Raw genomic sequence first — 24732 nt, 5'->3', positions numbered from 1 at the left:
GTGGTGACGTCGGCGGCAGCTAGACCGGGCAAGGTTGATGCAGCAGTACAATTCTGAAGATGGATTGGCGGCAGGTGGCTGCGGCGGCCTCATACCCGGCAGGCGTCCTGATTGAGGAGCACGCCGGATTGGTGGTTGCCCATACCGGGCAGGCGTCCTGGTTGGGACCTCAAGTCTTAGATGTTAGGTTTGGTTGCAAGGTCTGTTTGGTATTAGGCCTAGACTTTCAGCGCCTCTTCATCAACTGGATAGGAATAGCGACATATGTTGTTTAGTCGGTGGCTTTAGTCTTACTGTTGTATGACTTTGTAAGGTCTTGTATCAATAATTAATAAAATGGTCGTATGCATCCTCTAGATGCATAGGCCCGGGGGTCGTCCTTCTTTTTATCTTAAAAAAAGAAGAAAATAAAAGTACGTGATCTTTGGTCAAAGGTCAATTGGCGCGTATGGTGCTACCGTTTTGGTAACTCGCGCGATTGCACTATATCAGTGGATGCTGCCCGGCCGCATAGAACTGTGTCTCGGTTTCACCGTACGTTGCATAATCGATCGCCGCTACAAAGTATGTACAAACCTAGCTAGGCTCCCGAGCGCCAGCCGACCCGTCCAAGCAATGGCCAACAGCACCGGCGGCGGCAGCGGAGAGCACCACGTCTGGATACCAGCTCACGGCGTCGGCCGAGCAGGCAAGGCCGCCGCTGCGCCGGAGATGTGGCTGAATCGCTTCGTTCGCTCCGTCACGCTAATCGAGAGGGTTGGCAACGCCTTGGGCACGCTGGCCTTCACCTGGGCCACCGTCGTCCTGCTCGGAGGCTACTCCAAGGACCTCGGATGCTACTCCAAGGACCTCGGATTCGATAATGATTTTTGGTATGCGACGGTGATAGTATTCCTCGAAGCTACAAGGTATGACAAAGCAATTTTGTAACTTGTGATAGTATTCCTCTTGGTCATCTTTGGTGAGGGGGTCGTTGGATCTTGCGCGTGCGGATCGTTTTAGCTTTAGCAACCTATTTGATAACCATTCAGGGGAAGTTTCCACAAGGGTGTTTGTGGAAGGATTAAGCATGGAAAGTAAACGGAATTGCCTTACATACGATCTTTTCTTATCCGATTATGCACACAAGAGAGGCTTGATTCAATTTGATATGGCCCACAAGCCCAGATCAGTCTTATTGTACACAACTTCGGATGAATTTCATCGTACGTGTAGCAACGTTTTACTCCCATTTTTTTGTTTGTTATATGATGAAAATTAGGATGGGATAAAACTCTGTTCACGAATTAATAGGGTACCCTCGGAAGGTATGGTTGAGAATTGGCTTCCTCAACTTACATTCCTCTTCTCACTTAAACTCCCATTCCCTCTAATCAAACAGTGGACCTTTAATCTTCTCACCCTCAACTCCCATTCCCCATCTCTAATTCCCTCGACCTTTGCTTCGGTGTGCCACATTGGCTAATCAGGTACTCCCGACTCCTCCCGTGTCGCCCCTGCGCGGCGACCGGGGGGAACCCTAGTGCCGCCGCGCCCTCGTCCCTCCCCCGACCTCTCCTCCTCGCCGCTGCCGGGACGCGTCGCCGGGCAAAGCCCGGTCAGCGTCGGCGGTGGCGGGATCTCTTCTCCCACGGCTCGTTGGATTTGGCGCGGGCGGATCGCGGCGGTTGTTGGCGGCACACTGGAGGCGGGGCGCGCCGGTGCGGGCTTGGGGGCGACGGCCGGGCTCACGCCCGCGGTTTCCCCTGGTGTGCGTGGGAGTCCACTCGGGCCGCGTGGCGGCGGCCCTCGGCAAGCGGTGGCAGGCGCTGGGATCTCGGCGGCGCTCCGGCGTGTGCAGACGGTGCATGTCCCTGTGCGCGGTCGGCGGCTACGTCTCTGACCCGGACGACGCGGGGGATGGCGGCAGCCCGGCGTGGCCGGCGATCTGGATGCGGTGGTGCCGGCGGCTTGCTGATCTGCCGGTGCTCCAGGGTTCTGCTTGGTGGTGCTGGTGGTGACGGCGCCCCGTGCACGAGAGTTGGATCCCTTCGAACTGATCTGGGTGAAAGCTTGCCTTCGGCATCTGCTAAGGCCGGCGATAGTGGCGCTACCTGCGCCGTTCCCTTCTTGAAGGCATTGCCGTGGAGAAGTTCAAGGCCATTGTCTGCTACCTCCGTGGGAAACCCTAGATCGGATGATCGGATGACGGCGGCGCTCTGGTGTCGTTCCTCCCTTGGGGGCGTCATTCTTGGAGGTACACACGTGATCGAGGGACCAGAGGACGGATTCTTTGGTGGACTGGTGATTCATCCTACACACTGATGGCGACGGATCTTGACGACGTGGCGCAGTGCAGATTCGGAGTTCGCTGTGGGAGGATGGATTAGCGCAGGAGGACGACGCTGTCGGGCGTCATGGTGGTGTCGATGGCAGAGATACCTGGTATAGTATATGCAACAGTACAAATCTGAAGATGGATTGGTGGCAGGTGGCTGCGGCGGCCTCATACCCGGCAGACGTCCTGGTTGAGGAGTGTGCCGGACTGGTAGGTGCCCCATACCCAGCAGGCGTCCTGGTTGGGACCTCTGGTCTTAGATGTATAGGTTTAGTTGCGATGTTTGTTTGGTATTAGGAACAGACTATCTGCGCCCTTCATCAATTGGATAGGTGTAGCGACAGTTGTTGCTTAGACGGTGGCTTTAGTCTTGCTGTTGTATGGCTTTGTAAGGTCTTATGAAAATAATTAATAAAGTGGCCGTATGCATCGTCCAGATGCAGAGGCCGGGGGTCATCCACCTTTTCTAAAAAAATCTCTAATTCCCTCGGAGGTTCTAGGCCGCTAGTAGCTTAGGTTTTTGGGTCGTTCGACGTCTTGGCTTCGGCGGCGGCGGCGATACTGAATAATGAAGCTCCGGATTCTTCTCCGGCGAGGTGATCGTCTCTATGACAGTGATGGATCTGGGAACCAGCTTGTTCAAGCAGGGAAGTCATGCCGGCGACATCTTTGTGATGGACTTGTGTCCTTCGGGCTCTGTCGTTGCGACGACGTCTGCTCCAACGTCGTCACGGAGCTTGGAAGGTGGTTAGGAGCGGATGCAGATTGCCGTCTGCATCGACGACATCTGAAAGACGAAACGTATGCTGGGTTCGTGGTTGATCGATGGCAGATATGGTTTTCTCCTCGGCGTCTTAGTTGTGGTGGGGTGCCAGATCTAGAGTTTGATGGCGTGTTCGGGGTGTTCCCGGTCTTATTTGTTCAATGGCAATGGCTTCACTTTTGGTGAGCCACCTTGGAGGTCTGCAAAGCTGCATATCATCGATGGAGCCGCGTCGAGCTCGGGTGGGAGGTGGTCCATCCTTTTTTCCTTCGGTGCCTGTTGTGGTGGTGCCGGAGGCTGGGTATTGGAATCAAGCTTAAAGACATTCTGCTGTCTTTTCAGTTTGTCATGTCGGTCTTTACGTAACTTATACTTTGATCTTTATGATATGAATGAGACATGTATTACCATATCAAAAAATGCTCTGCGGATTTGTAAATATGTGCATTTTTAAATAAATCCACCAAGTCCAAGTTAATGCAATAAAAAAATCAAAGTAAATAGCATAAAACTCCCACAATTAAGGTTAGGGTTCACAAAAACTACTATTCTTTTTCACAAAACACTACAACCTCAGGGTAGTAAACGCAATTATGATCACGATGGCCGACCCATTAGGGCTAACGTGACATAAAAATCAAGTCCATTAGGTTAATCGTTAAGATGGACATTATGATGTTGAGGCCGACATGTCAGTCTCAATAAAAAAATCCCTCTCCCGATAGATACAGTGCCACTGCACTCCATGCGCTGCGCCTGGGCCGCCGCTATATCATGGCATGACTCCATGGCATCGTGATGCTCTTCCCTGTAGCCAGGCTCTCGTACATGTCGTGCCTCGGAGACCCGCCCACCCGGTTGGACGCGCTCCGCCAGGGCGCTCGCCAACGCTCTCCTCAGGCCAACTTCATCGCATAACCCCAAACGAACGTCCGTTTTGACCAAAAATCGTCCATTTGGGTGGGAATGAGGTGAATGATGTCCATGTCGGATCGACCCAGTGTCGAGGCGCCCACCGTGGCTGCCCCATCCCAAAAATACGGTCGGCTTTGTCCGGCCTAGGCATTTCATAAAACACTGCACGAGCACTGCCGCAGCTCGCCAGCCCACCCCCGTGCGAGCTCGCCGGGGCTGCTGAGGCGCACGCTCCGGCCGTCCCTCGCCCTCGCCGCAGCTCGTGCGCACCCGCCATTGCCCGCGCGCTCGCGCCGCCGCTCGCCCAGCCGCCGCGAGCTCGGCCCCGCCCCGCAGCAGCTCGCGCTCGCCTGCTCGCCGCCGGCCCACGATTCGATCAAGCAGGGGGGCTCCTAAGTCGGGGAAGGCTCTGATTACCAACTTGTAACACCCACGATGCGGCTATATCTCCCACGTGTCGGAGCACGACTTAGAGGCATAACATCATTGTAGGCATGTTGCAAGAGGGGTAATCTTTACACATCCCATGTACTGAATAAGAAAGAGGTACAGAGTTGGCCTACAATCGCCACTTTACACAATACATAAATATAGCATTACATCAACCAGATACAATCAAGGTTCGACTACAGAACCAAAATAAAAGAAGACTACCCCTAATGCAAAAGATCCCCGATCGCCCCGACTGGGCTCCACTACTGATCAACCGGCAACGAAACAACACAACGAACACGATCTTCATCGAGCTCCTCCTTGAGCTCGGTTGAGTCACCTGCACGGTATCATCGGCACCTGCAAACTGGTCTTGGAAGTAATCTGTGAGTCACGGGGACTCAGCAATCTCACACCCTCGCGATCAAGACTATTTAAGCTCATGGGTAGGTAAAAGATATGAGGTGGAGCTACAGCAAGCACTAGCATATATGGTGGCTAACTTACGCAAATGAGAGCGAGAAGAGAAGCAAAGCACGGTCGTGAACTAGAAGTGATCAAGAAGTGATCCTGAAACTACTTACGTTCAAGCATAACTCCAACGCCGTCTTCACTTCCCGGACTCCGCCGACAAGAGACCATCACGGCTACACACGCGGTTGATGCATTTTAATTAAGTTAAGTTCAAGTTCTCTACAACCGAACATTAACAAATTCCCATCTGCCCATAACCGCGGGCACGACTTTCAAAAGTTCAAAACCCTGCAGGGGTGTCCCAACTTAGCCCATCACAAGCTCTCACGGTCAACAAAGAATATTCCTTCTCCCAAGAAGACCCGATCAGTCTCGGAATCCCGGTTACAAGACATTTCGACAATGGTAAAACAAGACCAGCAAGACCGCCCGATGCGCCGACATCCCGATAGGAGCTGCACATATCTCGTTCTCGGGGCAACACCGAATGAGCACTCCGTACAACTAAAACCAGCCCTCAAGTTTCCCCAAGGTGGCGCTGTAAAGGACTCTAGTTCGGACCAACACTTAGACAAGCACTGGCCCGGGGGGGCTTAAATAAAGATGACCCTCGAGAGAGCGACTCCCAAGGGAAAAGTAGGTGGTGGTGAGGCAAATGGTAAAACCAAGGTTGGGCGTTGCTGGAGGAGTTTTATTCAAAGCGAACTGTCAAGGGGTCCCCATAACACCCAACCATGTAAGGAACGCAAAATCAAGGAACATAACACCGGTATGACGGAAACTAGGGCGGAAAGAGTGGAACAAAACACCAGGCATAAGGCCGAGCCTTCCACCCTTTACCAAGTATATAGATGCATTAATATAAATACGAGATATTGTGATATCCCAACATATCCATGTTCCAACATGGAACAAACTTCAAACTTCACCTGCAACTAGCAACGCTATAAGAGGGGCTGAGCAAAGCGGTAACATAGCCAAACAACGGTTTGCTAGGACAAGGTAGGTTAGAGGCTTGACATGGCAATATGGGAGGCATGATATAGCAAGTGGTAGGTATCGCGGCATAGCAATAGAGCAAGCAACTAGCAAGCAAAGATAGAAGTGATTTCGAGGGTATGGTCATCTTGCGTGCGATCCCGCAAGGAAGAAGAACGAGTCCATGAAGAAGACAAACGGACGTAGTCGAACGGATCCTCACAAACGCGACGTTAACGGAACCAACCCGAAGAAGCAACACCGGAAAGAAGCAAACCACATAGTAAATAACCACCACATGAACATGGCATGATCCACAATCAAGTATGATGCATGTCTGGTTTAATAAAGCAGGGCATGGCAAAGTGCACAAGCAATCCTACAAATTAAGTGGAGCTCAATATGCAACTCCATTGCATAATGACGAAACACCACGACAAGTTATTTAGTTCGATCTCGTTTATGTACTCAACAAAATTAAATGTTGGTTAGCATGACATGGGGTGAAGCACAACAAAACTACCTATCTAGGCAAGTTTAAATGAGGCCGGAAACAACGAACAACAATTTCGGTAAATCCCCATATGCATATTTTAGGTTTGGTACTGTTCTGCCCTAAACCATATTTTATAGTTGTTAAACATGCAAAGAGAAGCCACCAAGTTAAACTATGCATTCTTCTACCCCATTTACATATAAAGTTTATTAAATTCGAAGCTACGGTTATTTAGTTATGAAATAAACCATTTTAGCATGGCATAAGAGTAAATCTACACAAACAACAATTTAAACATTTTAAACATGGGTGAAAGTAGCATATTATTAGCCCACACATAATTCTAAGCATTTTTCATATATAAAACATTTTAATCCGATGCACCATTTGTGAGTTATTAAATGAATGAAGTATGGGGGCTTTTCTGTAAAACTGCCAAACACCTGGATAAAAGATAAAATCGCATATCTGAAAAAAAAACATGGGTGGGCCCAAACTGCTGGCCCAACAGTGCACAGGGGGCGCTGGATCTGCTGCTCACCATGGGCTTAGCCTGTTCGGAAAAAGAGGAGGCCTGCAAGGGAGGCGCTGGGCCTTAAGGCGATGTGAAGGGGGCAGCCCACATGCGCTACCACTCGTCCTCCCCACTCGAACGAGCGCAGAAAACAAAGGAGGCAGCGCACGGCATGGCAGCGTCCATCGACGGGTCCCGGGGGCGCGGACCAGCAAGGAGGTGACCGGAGGTGGTGGATCCGAGCACGGGACGACAAGGGCAACCGGATCCGGGGCGGAGAAGGCCGGCGGCATCGACCTGCGAAGGGCATAGAGAGAGACCATGAGAGAGCAGAGAGACGGAGAGGGAGCGACGAATAGGGAGGAGGGCAGGGAAGGCGGTCTGGCGGACGAGGGAGCCGCTCGGGCATGGGCTCTCGGGCACGGGACGGTGGCCTGGTCTCGGGCACGGGCGATCTCTTGAGTGGCTCGAGGTAGGGCACCATGGATCGAGAGGAGGGAGCTCGAGTTCATCTCGGTCTCGCACAAAAGGAAGTAGGCAGCAACAGAAGGAACGGCGGGCCGCGGTGGATCCCTCGGGGACGGATCCGATCCGGCAGCTGTGGGCAACCGGCGATGTCGGGAAGGCCATGGCGACTCGATGGTGGCGGCGGTCCATGGCGACGGTGGTTGTCCTGCAAGGACAGGGCATTTTCTGTCCAAGACAGAGAGAGAGCCTTGAGAGAGAGATGACCAGAGGGAGGAGGAAAAATGAGGGAAGAAGGCGGGGTCGGCCTGGCAGTGGTGGTTCCAATCGCCGGCGGAAGAAGTAGCTCCAGGAGGCGCAGGGTTTGGGGATCGAGGAACAGGAGGGGGCTTGCGGGCTGATTGGAGGAAGAATGGGGATGGATCCCGAGGGAGATTTTGTGGAGTGGCGGCAGTGGCTGGCTGGGAGGATGGGACATCTCCCTAAATTTTAGGGTTGGTCTATACATATAAGCAAAAGGATTTTCGGATAGGGGCATTTGGTCCCTCAGATCTTAATCGGATGATCCCGGATAAATAGGTTAGGGGGCCCAAATAAGAAAACGGTGATGTTTTGTAGATGTTTGGGGATGATCCGGACACAACGGTAGCGACAGTCTGAGTCGGGTTCGGGACAACTACCGGACGCGCGAGCGAGGAGGGTCGTGGGCTGACGAGAGAGGTTAGGTTGGAACTGGCGGTGGGTAGTGAGCTGTGTAGACGGTCTCGAGCTAAGAGAAGAGAAGAGAGGGAGGCCCGACGACTGTTTCCGAAGACCGAAAACGTCCGACGTGTGCTCGTCTATAATGCCGCTATAGTTTAACGGTTGGCTATCAAACGAACTCCGAATGCGATGAAACTTGACAGGCGGTCCATCTACACTATAATAAGACCACATGCCAACTTTCAACCCAAACCGAGAACATTTTCCAGCGACTTATAAAATAATATTTCGGACGTGCCGCGGGCGTGTGCAAGGGTGTCTGGACTTAAAACGGACAACGGAAGGAACGGGGAGGCTGGGACGGATGCAAGTTTGAAAAACATGATGATGCAATGCACATGATGACATGACAAGATGCAACACGCAAGAGAATGACAAGGCAACACATTGAATAACTAGAAGACACCTAGCGCAACGGTCTCGGGGCGTTACACTAGCAAGGCATGCCGAACACCAATCAGACTATGAAGCTGGTTAGCAAATCTGTACATCACACTTCCATTCCTTTTGCCACACGATATATGTTGTCGAGCTCAAGGCGAGTCTGTCATCCTTGTGCTAGCCCGACCTCTTTCTCATTCCAGTGATGCCGACCACAAACCGGATTATCTCATAATCCTTGTCGCATGGCCATGCTTATCCTGGTCGGATCACACGAGGGGCCCAGAGTATATCTCTCCTGATCGGAGGCGCAAATCCCATCTTGCTCGACCACGTCTCGCAGCATGGTTCTGGACAAACCCGAAACCTACCTTTATAACTACCCAGTTACGGAGTAGCGTTTGGTCGGCCCAAAGCAAGTCTGTCACCATCCCGAGTACATGCGTCAGCTCAGGTCTTAGGACATAGAACATATGTTGTACTAGAGACTCACAAATGACATATCGCTGCGTCTCATAGTTGGGTTTTTCCGACTCGGACCTTATCTCGACTCGGATCCGACTACGTCGAATCCGACCAGATCCTTCCAAGTCCATATTATCCGGTTAGCATCCAATGCTCCATGGCTAGTGAGACCAAGCCATCAACCGTGTCATATGCTAGTCTAGTTGGCTGCGCGTCCACACAGCCCTTTCGACTAGGGACCTTTTAGGACGGTCATCATACAATGCATAGTCCCACAAACAAGTCACGTACTTGCTGATACACATCATTGATAATGTCCAAGGACTATCTTTATTCATAAACACATAGGAAATATCATCATACATGATTGCCTCTAGGGCATATCTCCAACAGTCTCCCACTTGCACTAGAGTCAATCAAATAGACATCGAATGCCCATAGCTCTAACGTGCCCCTCATGCTTGGGTTGTGGAAGCGGCTTAGTCAACGGATCCGCAACATTTGCATCCGTGTGAATTTTGCATAACTCTACATCACCACTCTTTACGATCGTTCGTATCAGGTGATATTTCCGATCTATGTGTCTGACCTTGTGGTGATTCCTCGGCTCCTTGGCTTGTGCGATGGCACCAGAATTATCACAATAAAGGTCCAACGGTTTTACCGAGGCTGGGAAAATACCAAGATCATCCAGAAAGTTCCGGATCCAAACACCTTCCTTTGCAGCTTCACAAGCCGCAATGTATTCGACTTCTGTCATAGAATCGGCCACCGTATCTTGCTTGGAACTCATCCAGCTCACTGCTCCTCCGTTCATGACGTACATGAATCCGGACTATGATTGACAATCATCTCTGTCGGTTTGGAAACTAGCATCGGCGTAACCCCTTATGACGAGCTCTTCCTCACCTCCATAAACTAGGAACATCTCTTTAGTCCTTTCAGGTACTTCAAAATAGTCTTTACCGCTGCCCAGTGACTCTCACCTGGGTTGGCCTAGTATCTACTTGTTAGGCTTATTGCAAAAGCAACATCGGGCCGCGTACATATCATGGCATACATGATGGATCCGATTGCCGAGGCATATGGAATCCTACTCATCCTGCTTCGCTCATCAGATGTCGAAGGACTCTGAGTCTCGCTTAGCCTTATAACATATGAGAGTGGCAAGAACCCTTTCTTTGCCTCACTCATGTTGAACCTCTTCAACACTTTATCTATGTACATGCTCTGGCTTAAGCCGAGCAGCCTCCTTGATCTATCTCTATAGATCTTAATGCCTAAAATGTACATTGCCTCACCAAGGTCCTTCATCGAAAACTTGCCATTCAATGACTCCTTGATCGAGTTCAGCATCGAAATATCATTTCCGATCAGTAGTATGTCATCCACATACAAGATCAAAAACACTATCGAGCTCCCACTTAACTTCTTGTATAAACAAGAGTCCTCTTCACTTTTGATGAAGCCGAAACCAGTGACGACCTCATCAAAACAAATGTTCTAGCTCCGAGATGCTTGCCTCAACCCATAAATGGATCTCTTGAGCTTGCATACCTTACTAGTGCTAGTCGGATCGACAAAACCCTCGGGCTGTATCATATACACGTCCTTAGTTAAATTTCCGTGAAGGAAAGCCGTCTTGACATCCATCTGCCATATCTCGTAATCGAAATATGCAGCTATAGCTAGTACGATCCTCACCGACTTTAGCATCGCTACCGGCGAGTAAGGCTCGTCGTAGTCAATTCCTTGAACTTGTCCATAACCCTTAGCGACAAGCCGAGCTTTGTGGATCTGAACATTTCCATCCATCTCGGTTTTCTTCTTAAAGACCCATTTGCAACCAATGGCCGTTACGCCAGGTGGCGGATCAACCATGTCCCAAACTTGATTCTCTTCCATGGACTTTAACTCGGATCTCATGGTCTCCAGCCATGCCTCAGAATCTGGGCTCACCATCGCTTCCGCATATGTGGCCGGCTCGTCGCTTTCTAGCAACAATACATCGCGCACTCTGCGCAATCTTTCCGACCTCCGTGGTTCCGGTGCCGCTTCCACTACGGGTTCCCTGACTGACTCCGGTATGATCTCATCACCAGACGAGCCGTCCCCGAGTGGTCCTCGAATTTCTTCGAGTTGGACCGTCCTCCCACTGGCCTCCCGACTAAGAAACTCTTTCTCAAGGAAAACCCCATTCCGAGCAACAAACACTTTGTTCTCTTCCCAGTTGTAGAAGTTATATCCCAAGGTTTCCCTCGGATATCCCATGAATATGCATTTATCCGACCTGGGTGTAAGCTTTTCTGACATAAGTTTCTTGACAAATGCTTCACAACCCCAAATCTTTAGAAAAGACAAACTGGGAATCTTCCCGGTCCACATCTCATGTGGTGTCTTGTCTACGGATTTTTATGGTACCCTGTTAAGTGTGAAAGCTGTAGTTTCTAGAGCGTATCCCCAGAATGACAAGGGTAAATCCGACTTGCTCATCATAGATCGAACTATGTCCAACAAGGTGTGATTCCTCCGTTCTGATACACCATTTCTCTGTGGTGTACCCGGAGGTGTGAGCTGAGGTACTATACCTCTGCTTTTCAGATGATCATCAAACTCCTGGCTCATGTACTCACCTCCATGATCAGATCATAGAAGTTTTATAGTCTTGCCGAGCTGATTCTCCACCTCATTTTGAAACTCTTTGAACTTTTCAAAAGTCTCTGACTTGTGCCTCATCAAATAGATATATCTGTATCTACTCAAGTCGTCGGTAAAAGTCACGAAGTACTCATGGCCACCTCTGGCAGTTGTGCTCATTGGTCCACACACATCACTGTGTATCAGTTCCAACAGCTCGGATGCCCTCTCACAACTCTTTGCGAAAGGAGACTTAGCCATCTTGCCGAGCAAGCATGATTCGCATGTCTCGAACGACCCAAAGTCGGTCGAAGTTAGGAGTCCATCATCATGGAGCTTCTTCATGCGTTTCAAACTAATGTGTCCAAGCCGGCAATGCGAGAAGTATGCCGGATTTATCTCATTGGGCTTATGCCTCTTGACATTCACGTTATAGACCGGTTCATGTTCTAGATTCAATATAAATAACCCATCAACAATGGGTGCATAGCCGTGGAACATACCATTCAAATAAATCGAACAACCATTGTCCTTTAAATTGAATTCATAACCCTGACTCATCAAGCATGAGGCATAAATAATGTTCCGACTAAGTGCAGGAATGTAATAACAATTATTCAATTCCAAAATAAATCCAGAAGGAAGCTGGAGCTGCATCGTGCCGACCTCCAACGCGGCAACTCTTGCTTTGTTGCCGACCCTGATGTCAATCTCCCCTTGTGCCACACGCCTAGTTCTTACCAGGCCCTGCATCGAGTTGCAAATATGAACAACTGATCCGGTGTCAAATACCCAAGAGCTACTAGGTATGTCAACAAGGTAAACGTATATAACATATGCAACAAGTGTACCTTTGCCTGAAGCAGCATTCCCGGCCTTCTTGCCATGCTCTGCAAGCCACTTGCTACAGTTCCTCTTCTGGTGACCAGTTTCCTTGCAATGATAGCAAATAGTCTTTAGAGTCCGGTCCAGACTTCGGCGCAGCGGCGAAGGTTACCATCTCCATGCCCTTTGCCTTAGCCTTCTTCTTAGACCAACTCTTCTTAAACTTAGCCGATTTCTGCACCATCAACACTTGATGCGTGCCTTTCTTAATATCCTGCTCTGCCACTTTGAGCATCCCATGCAATTAAGTGAGCTTCTTATCCATGCCATGCATATGATAGTTCGAGATGAACATCCCATAGCTGGGCGGAAGAGAACCCAGAACTGCATCAGTAGCCAGCTCATCCAAGAGCGGGAAGCCCAACCAATCCAAAGCTTGCACATATCCGATCATCTTGATCCCATGCGGGCTCAGTGGATCACCTTCCTTCAGCTTACAATCCATCAAGGATCGCCAGATGTTGAACCTTTCGGTCCTAGCCTGCACCTGAAACATGCTCTTGAGACTCTCGATCATATCGAAAGCCCCAACGTCTTCGAAATGCTGCTGCAAATCGGGCTCCATACAAGCCAGCATGAGGCAGCTGATCTCATTTGATTCATCAACGAGTTTCTGGTAGGCATTCTTGGTTGTGGTACTAGCATTATCGGCGGGTTCCTCTAGAAGCGGATCCTCTAGAACATGTTCCTTTTTATCATGCTTGAGAACAATTCTCAATTTTCTATACCAGGTAGTAAAGTTTGTTCCATTCAGTTTATCCTTTTCCAGAATTGATTTCAATGCAAAGTTGGGTTGAGCAGGTTGTGCCATTGATCTACAACAGAAAAATATGCAATCACTAAGCAATGTGTTTATGTAGAGTAATTCTAGCCTTAAACAGAAATACTCCCACTGAAGTCAGCATCCCTCTGCAAACTCTCAGTGATTCAGGATCCGACTAGCACATGCAACTAGTGAGCTTTAGCATCACTGCTAGACAACATGCCTATCCGGTAAGCAACTCCTTGCTAATCGTATCTCTATATGACTCCTGTCGGTCGGGTAGGTATCTCATACCCCGGCTCCCGACCTCTTTTGCCACAAGGCAAAAAACCGTTTTGATAGCCGTGTCAAGTCAACCTAATGCAGTGCATGTCCGTGTCCGACACGAACCCTTCAGTTCATGGACACCTAGCAGCACCCCAACTTTATGAGCCCACTACTAGACGTACTTGACGTGCGAAGGTGCAACATCGGGGATGGCAATTCGCTTGGTATTCATGAGGGATCTTTCTACCATTCTAACATGCATAGAAAACAAGGAAGCATAACAATCACAAATAAACACATATTGTGAAATAGTATGGCTCCTTCATGGATGTTCTTCCAGGTTGGCTCCGACTCCGATGACCATCTAGGAACTCCATCTTGTTTGTCACACCGGGACGCCAAACCACCAACCTGATCTCTATTATCCAACTACTACATCTAGTAATGAATTTTACATAGAGTCACAAGTCGACACACAGGTCGTTATACAATATAATGACAACACTTTGGCTCCTGTCGGCTGACAAACATGACACGCAGGTCATGTATAATTTACACACATGCATCACATACACATGAGCCATACTATTCACATCAAACCCCTGCAAAATAAAGTTATGCATAGAATCGTATTCTACCGGTTTGAGTGAACGTGTATGAAATACAAGGCGCTATGCACAGGGCGGTCCCATTTGAACTTCGTCACGCCGAATTCTCTGATCTGACCGATCTCATCGATCATCGCGAATCCGATTCGGATTTACGTTTCACTGTTAACCCTGATGGCGGATAACCGACTAGTAGGGGTAGATCTTGTCACGACCTCGTCGATCCCAATCAATAGAAAACCTAGCCACATCGATCCCCATGTGCAGTTGATCTCATCAACCGTGCACACAGCCTGACAACAGATCTCATCTATTGCCTCCACATATCTAATATGCATATGATCTGAATCCAAATCCTACAGCAGAGGCTCTGATACCACTGATGGGATCTACGGTAGGGTGCGTCGACTGCAAATTAAAATTTCCTACGTGCAGAACAACCAAGAACATGCTATGAGAGATGGATCACAGTTCGTTACCACTAGACACGCAGTGCCGTGCAGCGGAAGAAGAGTTGGGGCAGCACGTCCGATTGGATAGTCTCCTCCTCGTCCGATCTCCCTCGTACAACCGGTGGTCGGTTCCCACGTACAGGTTCGCCGGAGCGGCGCAAGTGCACCGCCTCTAACGGTATCCGCGCGTGCAGGAGGAACATCGTGCGGTGGACTGCTAGGTCCGGTCACACAACCGGCGGTGAGTGGAGGTGTATATTCGCAACACATGCAAACCCTAGTGACAGCACCGAAGCGATCAGGCCATGAGTGTGCCACACCTCCACTATATATATAGGTGTCCGTCACAGGCTCAACACTTGGGCCTCGCACGGACCCTAAAGCCCATAAGTCTACTCGGCCACAATCCGAATACAGTTCGGATCACATCCGACCAGTGTCCTCGGATCCAACCTCGTAGGTTCCTTCCCTTAAGCGCGTGACCCCTTAGGTTCAAGTCGGCTTGGTCGCAGTTCGGATCACCTCCGAACTGCACGGTAGGTAGCGGCCTCTAGCAAGGCATGCCGAACACCAAGCAGACTATGAAGCTGGTTAGCGAACCTGTACATCACACTTACATTCCTTTTGCCACACGATATATGTTGTCGAGCTCAAGGCGAGTCTGTCATCCTTGTGCTAGCCCGACCTCTTTCTCGTTTCAGTGATGCCGACCACAAACCGGATTATCTCATAATCCTTGTCGCATGGCCATGCTTATCCTGGTCGGATCACACGAGGGGCCCAGAGTATATCTCTCCTGATTGGAGGGGCAAATCCCATCTTGCTCGACCACGTCTCGCAGCATGGTTCTGGACAAACCCGAAACCTACCTTTATAACTACCCAGTTATGGAGTAGCGTTTGGTCGGCCCAAAGCAAGTCTGTCACCATCCCGAGTACATGCGTCAGCTCAAGTCTTAGGGCATAGAACATATGTTGTACTAGAGACTCACAGATGACATATCGATGCGTCTCATAGTTGGGTCTGTCCGACTCGGACCTTATCTCGACTCGGATCCGACTACGTCGAATCCGACCAGATCCTTCCAAGTCCATATTATCCGGTTAGCATCCAATGCTCCATGGCTAGTGAGACCAAGCCATCGACCGTGTCATATGCTAGTCTAGTTGGCTGCGCGTCCACACAGCCCTTTCGACTAGGGACCTTTTAGGACAGTCATCATACAATGCATAGTCCCACAAACAAGTCACGTACTTGCTGATACACATCATTGATAATGTCCAAGGACTATCTTTATTCATAAACACATAGGAAATATCATCACAGATGATTGCCTCTAGGGCATATCTCCAACATGGCCGCCGCTGGCGACCGCCTCTAGGGTTAGGGAGAGACGAATTTGGGAATGGGGATTGCAGTGCGACTATGCTATGCGAGCCTGTGAGCCTTTTTCTCCTGTCATGTATGCGACTTGGGCCTTATTTTTTGCCGGGCCTGATTTATCGGTGAGTATAGCACATCCAAACGTCAGCGAGTTTCTTAAATATCAGTCAATTTGGTTATTTTGGGTTTTTAGGAGTGAAAACCGAACCCTAACCCGAAGAATGAACTGGTGGAAAATAAAAACCCAACCCTAACCCGATAACCGAATTAACCAACAATACGGTTAATATGGTTTGGTTCACGTTCGGGTAGTGGGTTCGAGTACCCAAATGCCCAGGATGACGTGCATCGGCATCTTCCGGGCATATGGCCAAGTTGCTTTGGATCCACATGAGTGGTACACCGGATGTTTGGTTATCTCAGGTGGCGGGGCTGTCGCCTATGAGGCTGATAACCCTCTCCCGCCAGTTGTTCTTGTCCACTCGCCCAGTAAGAGTCTGGCCCTGGATCGGTAGGGCCGTGATCATTGCGAACTCTTCGAGTGTCACCGTCATCTCACCACATGGGAGATGGAAACTATGCGTCTTGGGGCGCCACCGGTCGACCAATGCTGTGAGAGCTGATTGGACAAGTGTCGGCGGATTTTGCTTGAACTGAAGCACGAAACCCGGCAATCGTGCTCTCCTGAAGTACGACGTGTAGCGTTCGTTATACTGCATCTAAATGACCTTGGTGTGGCCCCTCATCCGCAATGGCGGTAGCATCTGTCAAAATGTAAACGAAAATATTTAGTAACTTCATTTATCATAATAACCATTTTGTGCAAGAACTTGATCATAATTATGACCACTCCATTCTCCATAAAACGGGCACGATGACCGTTGTCGAACGCATGGTCAAGCATGGTGTACCTAATGCCGATGGTGGGCGAAAGGGGATCGGAGGCCTCCTAATTTTTCTTGCAAATGAATCATGTCATTTTCAACTAACATGCATCATATCATATTAATCAATTCTAGCATATTCAACTTACATCAATCAATAAATATATCATAAAATATATAATCAATAATGGAATATGCAAATGAATCATGTTAATCAAACTAAAAACCTAGTTACTATGTCAATGCGAATGAATCATATTTAATCAAACTAAAAAATCATACTGAATCAACAATCATATATATATATATATCAATCATATCTCTAATCAATCGTTTTTATCCATCATATCACGTTAACCAATCATATTCAACCACATCACCGCATCAATCAAATTCAATCATATTCAACAACATCAAACATCAAAGAACAATTAAAAATATTATGAACATGAACTATATAGAAACATGTACTAGGATTCATCTACTAGATGAAATAGGGTTCAATCAAATTCAATCATATTCAACCACATCAAACATCAATGAACAATTCAAAAAAAATTATCAACATGAACTAGGGTTCATGTTGATAGTATATAGAAACATGAACAAGGGTTCATCTACTAGATGAAATAGGGGTCTATCGTATTCAACCACATCAAACATCGTATTAATCCTAACTAAACAAACGTAAAAACAAAAATATATATCAATATCTACTAGATGAAATAGGGTTCATCTTGTGCCAAATAATGCATCAAATCAAAAGCTTTTTAACTCAAACAAATTGGAGGGGTTGAGAGAGCTTATTTTTTCATTTGTAAGCCATATCAATCCAAAAAATGGTGGAGAAATGAAGAAGATTGGAGGGGGGTCGAGGGGATGAGAGAGGAGTTCCTCTCTGCTGTTGTGGCACGGTGCGACACGGGGGAGAAGATGGGGGCTGGGGTTCACGGTGGGCCGCGCGCCCCGGCCCCCATGGGTTTATAATTGTTGAGCACCTACTGCCGAGGTCTTCGATGGTAGGGTTGCATAGCCTACCGTCGAGGCCTCTAGCGGTACGATGGACGGCAGGCAATGATTGTTGTTTGCAGAAGCTGATGTGGATGAGTGGGCTACCGCCGAGGCCTCTGGCTTTAGCCTGTTCTATCCTACTACCAGCCTCCTCGGTGGTAGGAAAAAGGGTCGGATCATGAAATAATTTCAAACACGGGTCAGATCCAGCTAAACTTTGCGCAAAGGGTCAAAACATGGAAATCGGCCTCCTCTGGGTTCTTCTTCGGGCGTGTTGTTCGCGGCCGCTGCAGGGTGTGGGCGGTGGCTCCCTCCCTCGACATGTCATTCTCGGCCCCTTCCTCGACCAACACGCGGAGGCTCTGGCCCATGTCGTAGGACTTCACTGTTCAGGACGAGTCACGATAGAGCGGTAGGGTGCATAGACAATGGGTCGCACAGTTGGTCACACCTCGAGTGGGATGGTTGCTTCCGATGGTGGAGATGCAAGGTGATTACGTGCGAGCACTTTTGGTGTGCTCATGACCGGGGAGGTGGGGCAGCAGTACATCTACGCCAAGACCAAGCTGAGGGAATTCATGGGCACTAGAAGGATTGAGGAAGGAAGTCAAGGCAACTTGGGTGAAAGGGATGCCAGGCTCTACCTGTGTTCTTTGAAGATTACAACAACTTATCCCTTGTCTCTGTGTGCCTAATTGAGTGTTAGCCGTCCATCTACCATCCAGTGGCTTACCTGCGAGGACAACAGTTTGCCAACTGGAGATTATTGTCGGCCGTAGATCCAGCATCCGACACTCATCTATGATTCCCGTGTCGATGTTGATTTCCAGCTCTCTTTACCGTCTTCTTTTCTACTTTTCACCTACTCTAGCTTGTAATAATGGCTATAAAATCAGCTTCACTCCCGTGTGAGAGGTCATGTGAATTGTAATTGGGTTGAAACCCTAGCCACCGGTGGTATGCTGAAACTACTTTTCCCCTTTTCTTCATCTATAAATCCTAGCTTTTGATCCCCAATTCCTCTGTGAAGTTCGTTCGCTAGTGTTAAAATTCAATCAGTTGTCTTTCGGTTCCTGACAATTGGTACTCATCTAGTTGTGATAGTTTTATGCTATTTGCTCGGGGTACGAGGTTTGGTTGGTTGCGGGTCCCATCTCTAATTAACATCCCTTATCTCTCCAGGGAACTCAATTTACTCGTGATTTTGTTGCGGGCCGTACACACTAGTTAACCATGATTCAGGGCCAACTACCGTGAAACCACGCATCCCGAGGTTGCGACAAAGTGGCGCACTGGATGTGCGGCACTTGTTGCAAACTGAGAGTTTTCCCTTTTTTCGTACATCCGTTTATTCAAAACATTTTATCTCTTAAACCATGCGTCCAAATCTCGAACCATTTGCACTGTTCAATTCTTTGTGTCGAGTCTTCAAAACTAGGTCCCATATTGATAGGTTTTAACAAAAAAATTCACAAAAAAACAAAAAAAACCGGGAGCACATTTTTTCCCTTTCTGAAAGACGTTTCCGAGAGGCACGGCCGTGCCTCTCACGGAAGCAAATCAGTGTCTCTCGCAGGAGGGAAAAAAGAAAGACGTGTTTTTTTAGCATGGATGAATGTAGCCCACTTTTGATGTAGCACCAGGGTTCCACTAGACTACCTCTACAGCCTCAGCTGCGTCTGCCACCAACTGCTGGTTCTCCATCCTAGAATATCCTCTTCGAACTGCTCAAAAACAAATGGGACTACATGTTGCCACCAAATCGAGAGGCAGACCAAGGTAGGTGACAGAGCGTCATACTCCACCAGTGGCTAGACCAGCTCCCCCTCCAAAGTTGTGTTGCACACTGATTCATAGGAGGATGCCAGCGGTGTGAAAACATCCAAACCATCATGACCCATAGTCGAAGCTGCCTGGGTGGGGGCAACTGCCAAGCCAATGGGGAGGATATGAGGCCAACGGGAGCATATTTTTTCCCTTTCTGAAAGACGTTTCCGAGAGGCACGGCCGTGCCTCTCACGGAAGAAAATCAGTGTCTCTCGCAGGAGGAAAAAAAAGAAAGACATGTTTTTTAGCATGGATGAATGTAGCCCACTTTCGATGTAGCACCAGGGTTCCACTAGACTACCTCTACAGCCTCAGCTGCGTCTGCCACCAACTGCTGGTTCTCCATCCCAGAATATCCTCTTTGAACTGCTAAAAAACAAATGGGACTACATGTTTCCACCAAATCGAGAGACAGACCAAGGTAGGTGACAGAGCGTCATACTCCACCAGTGGCTGGACCAGCTCCCCCTCCAAAGTTGTGTTGCACACCGATTCACAGGAGGATGCCAGCGGTGTGAAAACATCCAAACCATCATGACCCATAGTCGAAGCTGCCTGGGTGGGGGAAACTGCCAAGCCAATGGGGAGGATATGAGGCCAACGGAGATTGGGCGAGTCCCATAGTCTGCCGAAGAAGGTCATTGGTCCACCTGATGCTCTGACTAGCCCACCTGATCATCTGACACATGCAAGGCTGCAACCACCGGAGTGGTTTGAATCCTGCCCCCTGGTGGCCAAATTTGGCATTTTGACTTTTTTGTGAAACTTTAGCAGGATCTGAGTCTGGTTCAAAATGATTTCGGATCTGACCCCTTTCCTACCGTCATAGTATCTGGCGGTAGGGTAACACTGTCTACCGCCACGGTTTCTGACGATAGGATTTAACTGCGTTATGACGTTGTCATAACACCTCCAGGGTCTTTGGCGGTAGAGTCTGGCACTACCTTTCCTCTGAAAATAGGGTTGCTTGTGCATGCATGCTGGCTGGGCTGGATGGCGTTTTGCAAATGTGCAGGGTGTCTGCCCTGCTTACAGCCTACCTAGCTAGCTACCCATGCATCCCATCAATTATATAAGTTTGTGGCATGTCCAAGCTAGGAGCTACGTACTAGTAGTAATGATGCATGTGGGTGGAAAGAGAAAGGGAGAGATGGATGCGAGTGGATGTTCTTGCATACTCCCTCCGTCCTTGAAAGAGTGTACTTCCAACTTTGTTGGAAACTTTTTTATGTTTGACCGTATTTATACAATAATAGAGCAACATCTATGCCATCATCAAATTAGTAGAATTAGATTCATGATAAAATATATTTTCGTCACATACCTATTTAGTTTCACAAGCATTGACATATTTGTGCACAAACTCGATCAAACTTTGAAATAGTTTGACCCTCCAACAAAGTTGAAAGTACACTCTTTCAAGGACAAAGGGAGTACTATGCAGTCTGTCAGAGACCAATGCTCGCATGCACTCACATGCATCTCGTAATAGTGAATAGCCTACCGCCAAGTACCATGGTGTAGGGTTACACAGTTTACCGCCAAATACTCCGGCGATAGGATATTTTGCATGTTAAATGACCATGATGGCGCAGTTAAGTACCTACCACCATTGACCTTGGCGGTAGGTTTTGTAACCCTACCATCAATGCCTACGGCAGTAGGAAAAAGAGCCAGATCCTGAAATTTTTCAAACCAGGGTCAAATCTGGCTAACGTTTCACAAAAGGGTCAAAACACCAAATTTGGCCCCCTGGTGCCTGGCCACCATGCGCTCCACCACTGTTGTGTGGTGGCGGTGATCTCTTGAGACGGTCGGGTGGACGGCAGCTACCGTGTCTGAAGCCCACGACCACACCCAACGTGTGGTAGACCGCATGACGACGAAGAACCATCCGTGCCTATTGCCACTCCGGCACCGGTGGCCATGCCCATGCAGCTACGGGAAGGTGTGTGACGCGCCCAAGGTGGTCGGGTGTGGGAAGGTGGGACGCGAGGGGAGGCAGCGCGCAGGGAAGAGCCGAAGTCGGCGGAATCCTAAAAGTGGAGCTGGATGGACATGGCCACCGGTGCCGGAGTGGCAACTGGCATAGAGGGGGGATGGGAGCGGCTCAGAGCGGACAGGGGCAGTGGCCATATTCAAATCAACTCCAGAGAAAGCCAGTAGACTAAGCACATGTTCAACCCTGAAACTAGCATGACATGTATTGGAACTTGTAGTTAGTTTATAGGTCATTAGTAGAAAAAAATACACTTACCTCCTTACTGCATCAATGCCACCAAGGCTTAGCACAGTTAGGCTCCGGTTTAACAAAAACCCAGCATTGTTACGATCTTCTGAAATTGTATGTCTATCTTTCTTAAACACTGGAGTATGATCTGGATGCTCACCATCTTGGGTTTGTGATCTACATAATGTGCATATTCTATCATTTAATGACACCTTATATACATACTGCAGGATGTTCACACGCAACAATAGACTGGATTACCAACTGTTCTTTAACACTAGGGGAGCTTTTAGACCTATGGTCTGGAATGGACTGGTTGCGGTAGTATGCTTTTTTGATGTTTTCGTGATCCTCTTGAAGAAAAATAGATACATGTCTGGTATGGGGCTTCTATTGATGACAGTAATACTTTCAATTGGCCGGTTCCTGTCTGGGCTGAAACTGCACATATGCAAACCGCTACGCCGTGCCACATCACTATGAAGCCCCTTAGTTGCAATCTTATTACTAGCTCCCTCTCTATCAGACCGCAGTCGTCGATACATATATGGTCATGATGAGGATCAAACTCACATAGATCCATCGACCAGATGGGTAGTGTTCACAACACTACTAGTGCCAGTGCTATTGGTAACAATAAGTAGGCTACGGTTTACAAGAATCATCAAACTAGTGGACAGAACTCTTGGCAGCAAAAAAGTATTTTGGCGTCAGGTTATTATAAACGTGTGCATGATTGCTGTGCTAGGGATGCAAATGTACATGCTACGCCTAGATGTATCCGTGGACATTTCTACGAGTATGATAATCCAAGTGTGTGCCTTAGCGGTGTTGTCATTTGGCAACTTCCAGATTCCAGCAGCCGTGTTGCGTATCGTGCTAGCAATCTTGGGCCTTCAGCATGTGCCTAATTATGGGGAAGACGACGAGAACCTCAAAGCATCTCTCAGAATCTTCTATGGGATGGTGCTTGGACAAGGAATCTTCTATTCTTTGGCTTGCATGCTCGAGTTCTTTTTGTTCATCCCTCGGAGATACCTTATCCACCATGGTGGGTTTAGAGGTCAGTGTGGAGTAGAATCTGTCAATGTGTACTATGCATACGCCTTGGAGAAATGTATGCAGGAGGGTGTGCTTGCTCCAAAGAAGATCAGCCTGACCAACTTTGCCATGGATTCTCTAAACTCGTATTCATCCAAGAATCAGCTCCACGGTATTCGTCTGATGCACAGCTTTCTGCAATGGCAGCCAACCAGGGCACAACTCCTGTCAAAACTCACCACTTCCACCAATACTGGATACCGAGGCAGAACAAAAGGTCATGTTGAAGTCATCACTGAAGGTACTGCAAAGGCTCACAGGCATTGGCAGGGAAATCGGCATAATACTGCTGTACAAGATATCAAAACATCCCTTTCTATTGAGAAACCTTGCAGAAATCCTGAAAGACAACATAACCAGCCAGGAATCGAGAAAGTTGGTGGCCGGAATCCTGAGGAACATTGCCATTGATGGGAACACAAGGCAGGACGTAGGTCGCATTCAACTGATCATCACCAGGCTGAAGCAGACATTTCTCAATGAAGAAAATCCCATGATTGCCAATGCTGATCACTTGTCACAGAAGGCCGCGGGGCAAGCCCTGGCAATGTTGACAACGGAAAGTGCCCAAAATTGCTTGATTGTGTTGCAGGAACCAGACTTCATTAAGAAACTGAAACATATGATCTTGATCCATGATGGCAAGTACATATATGTGGCAGCACGTCTGTTACGTAATCTGTGTCTGCACTCTCGACACGAGCTCAGAGAGTTGGACTTGAAAGAGCTATCTCATATATTGCGAGAGGTGAGCCCTGTTAATTCAAGCAACAAGTGCAGTATTAGAGGTGGCTAACGAAATTTATCATTTGTATTTGTTCTTGTGCGTGAGATGTTGGTAGATCCCTGCAATTTTGTACTTCTGCACGTTTATTATCACTGATTATGTAGTATAGCTACAAATTGAATTGTCGCTAATTATGATACATATCATCACAGGTGTTGGAGAAAATAATTGATGTGGAAGGGGTAGAACTAGAGATCATCATTGGCCTTAGTTCACTAATTTGCAAAACCATTCCTGAAGACTTTACCCAAGAACTAGAAGGCGGACAGATTAAGCGAAGATTTCTGAAAAGGCTCGTCGATGTGTTGAATGCAAATACGGAACCTAGTGCTAATTGTCCTGGGATCAGAAGGGTTATACTTGAGCAAGTCATTAACATGATGGAGTCCAATTATCGCTATGCGGGCTGTTTCAACGAATTCAGGATGAGAGAAGCCCTCTCGGTCGTCGAACAAACACTGTCACACGCTGAGAACTACAAGTTCTTCTTGGGTGATGCAGGTTTCATGGAGTACAACACACCTATCTCCGCTCTTGTGGTAAGAGCAAAAGAGCTTATGTGTTGTAACTGACTAGCTTTAACCGTAGATAGTAGCAGAACTTCTGAACACATTTGATTCCTCATTTCATAAGCGAGTTGTAGGAGATTATTCATTTACAATTGTAGTGAACTGTATGTTACAGTACAATAAGGGACACGTGGATTTAGATTTCGTAGCAAGAATGCGGGTGTGAGGAGAAAAAGAACAATCTTGGCTTTAGAGACACAAGGTGCTGATATAGTTCTAGAGATTTCATATTTGTAATTTGAACCTCAGATAAAAAATAGTGGATGTATGTGCTTTATTTTACAATGAAAAATACTTTCATTTACAGTGGGAATAGGTGATTTTTATTATTATGCATAATCAAATGGTTCTATTTGTAACCAGTTA

The 24732-nt window shown here is 48.2% G+C and overlaps 1 protein-coding gene across 2 annotated transcripts; it reads left to right on the top strand.

The window, feature by feature from the left end:
- The first annotated feature begins 552 nt into the window (after positions 1–552).
- Positions 553–24628, top strand: LOC119353520. 2 transcript variants are annotated; one of them, XM_037620141.1, is made up of 2 exons: positions 553–908; positions 23950–24628. In XM_037620141.1, the coding sequence occupies exons 1-2, from the start codon at positions 616–618 to the stop codon at positions 23963–23965; spliced, it is 309 nt and encodes a 102-aa protein (XP_037476038.1). In that variant the 5' UTR covers positions 553–615; the 3' UTR covers positions 23966–24628. The 2 variants fall into 2 exon arrangements, with proteins under 2 accessions (XP_037476038.1, XP_037476037.1); XM_037620140.1 differs by lacking the exon at positions 553–908 and adding an exon at positions 21881–23758.
- Positions 24629–24732: the final 104 nt, after the last annotated feature.

This window comes from Triticum dicoccoides, chromosome 2A (genome assembly GCF_002162155.2).
Source record: "Triticum dicoccoides isolate Atlit2015 ecotype Zavitan chromosome 2A, WEW_v2.0, whole genome shotgun sequence".
NCBI classification, from domain to species: Eukaryota; Viridiplantae; Streptophyta; class Magnoliopsida; order Poales; family Poaceae; genus Triticum; species Triticum dicoccoides.
The sequence above is the reverse complement of the archived record's forward strand: the minus strand, read 5'-3'. Positions and strand labels throughout refer to the sequence as shown.

Coding starts and splice junctions, on each gene's coding strand:
- LOC119353520 (XM_037620140.1), top strand. CDS start 23,231: ATGTTGAAGTCATCACTGAAGGTACTGCAAAGGCTCACAGGCATTGGC. Junction 23,759..23,949: donor TATCTCATATATTGCGAGAG/GTGAGCCCTGTT, acceptor ATATCATCACAG/GTGTTGGAGAAAATAATTGA.